Below are 4,153 nucleotides of genomic sequence, written 5' to 3'. Positions count from 1 at the left end.
TCACAGTGAATCAGCTGTTCACGGCATCGAAATGCAGCCAGGAGACAGTGCAGTTAAAAGTACAGATAAACTCACGGGAGCCAGCACCTGGTATGAAAGGACTTCCATTTCCCTGGAGAAAGTCTCTAAACCATCCAGAAGGTATTAGCAACACAGCTTGGAAATGATGGCCAAAGCCTGAATAATGGAGATGACTGACCATTGTCCAAGCTACTAACGGAAATGGGGGATTTTCCTTTATTTGGAGTTTTCCTGTCAAAACTCTGTGCCAAGCTGAAAGTCGTGTCTTAGCCAAACAGAGCTCACCCCTTAGCCAAAAGTCAAGCAGGATATACCGGGAGGTCAAATCAGATCCACTCATGCCTTCTACCCTTAAATCCTGTAATTGTAAGGAGAGAAGCAGGTTTCCTCCCCCTTCCTCAGCTCTTAAGGAAAACAAGTCTTTTAATCTATTTAGAGGCCCTTTCTGACATTCTCTAGCTGCAGTTTTTCTCAATCAACCTAATCTTTTCCCATTGAGCTCCACGCTAATCCCATTTTGCTCCACTCCTTAAACTAATAAAAGCTTAGAGTGACATTTCAGAAAGGGCATCGTATTAAGCAGCTTGTCTCTCATCTCACCAGATCACACCGTACAAAACGTAGTGAACGGGCCATTAATCTTATGGTAATGAGGTGTCAGTCTGAACAGAGACCTCCTCCTTGATCCACATGAGGGTGTGGGAATAATGAGGATGCTGCAGCCCGCCATCTCTGGCAGCTTTGCCAGAAGGCAGCAGATCCGTAAAGTGGTGTTGCGATGGTGGCAACGGCTCTTGTCACCACAAACAGCTCTGTCCTTGACGACGGAGAGCAAGCATCCACACCGATCTGTCACTCCCTGGGCTGCCCACACATAATGAGCTCTTCCCTATGTTCTAATTAGTGCCATGAAACTGTTTAACAACTTCAGCTTTGCTCTAACGTGAAATCAATTAGGATTAGCAGCCATACACGGAGAAATGTTTCACACCTATCCAGCTGGTGAAAATCACTCACAAACCACTTTCTTCATTCCTACAGTGGACATTGCTCTTCCTGGCAACACCCCCGCATTTGGATTATCGAGTTTTATACAGAAAGAATTTTTTCATTTTCTTAAACAAGTCACCAGTCCCCTTACAGAAAACTCCTTGGAAGACTCACGATTTACCAAGTGCTGAGAAAACTTTCCAGAAAAAGCACAGGGCCCATCCTGGCTAGCGATCCTCGGTGGCATCCTTTCCCTCGCTCTAATGGGATGTTCTTCCCCAAAGAGTGAGGTGGGCTGGGAAATCGAGCTCTTCTGCACACAGTGCCATGAAACTTCACCCGAAAGGGCTCCACGTGCTCACAGCTGCTCGTTTACACAGAACAAACATGAGCAACAGGGCTTAACAATAAGCAGAAGGGAGCTGCCAAAGGAGCAGTCAGGAGCAGCACACCTCTCCCGCGGAAACGCCTCTGCGCGTGCTTTCACATCGGCTTTTCTTTCTTGTGACTAACGAATTAAAACTGTGGGTTTGTTATCCCCAAAACTCAAGTGTCTGAAGGTCACATTTCCCTATGATTTACCTTAGTAATTCCTGCTTTTTCACGGTTTGTGTAGTTACTACTGATATAGGTAAGAGTTCTTCCAGAAATACTTGCCCCATAGAGGAATGCAGCCCTTCTATTTGACAGACAAATCCTGCAGCTGCACACTCACTCTTCTGTCTTGGTACAGTAAATGAATGCTAAATATCAAAGAAACTGACTATTTGAAACTATTTCAAGGACAACATTCGCCAGAAATGACATCTTTAGTGTAGATGAGAAAATGCAACATTTTTCTGCAATCACAGCACGACGTGGTACCACTGGTGTTGCCAATAAATGCCAATTTTTAATCACACAGCCTCTAGCCAAGTCTTTATTCTGATTTTCTTATCTAATTACAGACATAAAAGAGATACCCTGAGGTAAAATAAAAGGTACTTGTCCCACAGACATTCTACCTCTCCATCTTTTTTGGAAATCAGCTGTCTTGGTAAAGCTTCGCTACCTACCTGTATACTGTGGTAGGTGGGGAATTCAGCGTGTCGTAGATGAGTCTCACATGTCCTTGGTACAGCTCCAGAGCCAAAGGATCGTTGTCTCCTTTGTATAACAAGATGCCATTGTCCTTGTCTGTTGCTACCTGTAAAACATTAATAACCAGGCATGGCTGCTTGAGAATGATTAAGAAAGAAATAAACCTATATTAAAAATCAAACCAAAATCATATATGCTATCCAAACATAATCTAATAAATCATACATACAACAACGAGAGCAAGAGCCACGAGAGACGAAGAGGTCTCTGGTGGCACTGAGTGGGCTCATGTACAAACAGGTTGAGCCTCCCACTAAGGGACGGCTCCCGTGTTTCAAATGAGAACTGGTTTTCAGCAGGTGAAAGCTGTGATTTATTTGACCCCTGTCAATAGGCTGTCGCTGAGTTTTTGGTGACACTTGAATTTATTTCTCAGCTACTACTCCAGCTTGAGGTGGAGATTTAGAAAATCAGTGCTGGCAGTAGGAGTGTGTCACAATTACGAGCAAACAAATTTCAGCCGGTGCTGATCTGTTCACAGACTTCCTGTGAACTCAAGGAAGGGCAGAAGGACCTGGTCCGAGTTAGCAGCAAGTCGTGCTGGTTTCAAGCAGGACATTTTGAGAGTTTGGAAGAACAGAATAGCCCTTGTTCCTCTAGCTTCAGTATACATCAAGGAAAAAAAAATCTCGAACGCTGAATCAAAACCTAAGGACGCCGCTTTCCCAGTCTCCAGCCCTCAAATTTGGCTAAAACCTGCCTGTTATTTTCACAGTACATATTTCTTGAAGGTTGTTTTTTTTTTATATATAATGGCTGTTAAATGCCAAAACTAAACAGTAAATTTAAAAATCTCTTTGCATTCATACATATTTTTAAGCAGTATCCTTTTGCCCTTAAAAGATGTTTTTTCCTTAGAGCACTTTTAATAAGATTTCCTCTGTTATTAATAATCAGTGTTGTATTCTAATTTTAATTCACTAGTGGTTAACTACTGGATGCAAGAATAGTATTCAGCCGAGGAAACAAGAAGTGAGAACTTGTTTATTTATATAATAATAAGTTTTATTGTTCAGGCTCTGGCTGATACAATGGGTTTGTACATGTAAAAGACGACAACGTCCAGATTTTCAAGCTTTGAAGTTGATCTATAGTATTTGGAGCATTTGGGGAAACACATGTTAGAGCGCCCATATTTTAGAATCTCTTTTGTGATATTAAATAAAAGGAAGCTTTGAAGAAAAAACAGATTTTGAAAAATGCACGACAGCTTCATTTTCATATGAATGGTATACTTGAGCTATTAAAGAAAAGATAAATATTAATTATGGAACTTCTTCATTAGAATAAACTTCGCAGGAGCCACCCGTTAAAAATCTGTTCCAAATGTGGAGATTCAGTTCTCTTTCCCATGTCTTCACAGTGGTATTTTAATTACAACCAAGCTCCATCGAGTAAGCCTGGAATACAATTTCCAATTGTGGAATAGAATCTTTTCAAACTGAGAAAATAAACGCAATAAAGACCCAGGGATGAATTTTCTTCTCACATCTTTTGAAATGTTATGCTTCCTTTGCGGGGTGAATCCTGCGTGGAAACAGTCTGGATGAACAATCAATAGCCTAAAAAGGAGGCATATACGTGCTCCACACATCTCTGTGTTAGAAAACATATAAAGCTAAAAATCATTCCTTCATTTATTTTGGGATATTGGGGGTGGGTGGGGTGGGGGGAGAAAAGATCAGTTTAACGCTTACTAAATTGTGAATGAAAACAGCTTCCAAAGCACTTAAGTATCATGTTGGACTGAATATCCAAAATACCTCTGATCCACAACCACAAAGATGACAATGGTGCCGTGATACCTATTGATACCTATTTTCCATGGCCTTAGACTGAGCCTTAGACCTCAAACTAGACTTAGGTGTAACTACAGGACTGCAACAAAATCCCAGGCCTTTTATCTGCTGAATGTGCACAGCGAAAGAGTAAGGAAAATATTGCCTGGAGAGGCCATTTAGAGCAGCCGCTTTTCATAAGCGTCCTCATACCAGCACTCTTT

The 4,153-nt window shown here is 41.6% G+C and overlaps 1 protein-coding gene across 1 annotated transcript in view; it reads right to left on the bottom strand.

Moving 5' to 3' along the window:
* Positions 1–2,066: 2,066 nt before the first annotated feature.
* Positions 2,067–4,153, bottom strand: part of LOC104496317 (slit homolog 3 protein-like) — a gene marked incomplete at its 3' end in the record, with an annotated part of 50,811 nt that continues 48,724 nt past the window's right edge. Inside the window, exon 8 of the mRNA XM_010139409.1 lies at positions 2,067–2,197. Within this exon, the coding sequence (XP_010137711.1) occupies positions 2,067–2,197 (131 nt within the window). The remainder of the gene's footprint in view (positions 2,198–4,153) is intronic.

This window comes from Buceros rhinoceros, unplaced genomic scaffold (genome assembly GCF_000710305.1).
Source record: "Buceros rhinoceros silvestris isolate BGI_N320 unplaced genomic scaffold, ASM71030v1 scaffold21437, whole genome shotgun sequence".
NCBI classification, from domain to species: Eukaryota; Metazoa; Chordata; class Aves; order Bucerotiformes; family Bucerotidae; genus Buceros; species Buceros rhinoceros.
The sequence above is the reverse complement of the archived record's forward strand: the minus strand, read 5'-3'. Positions and strand labels throughout refer to the sequence as shown.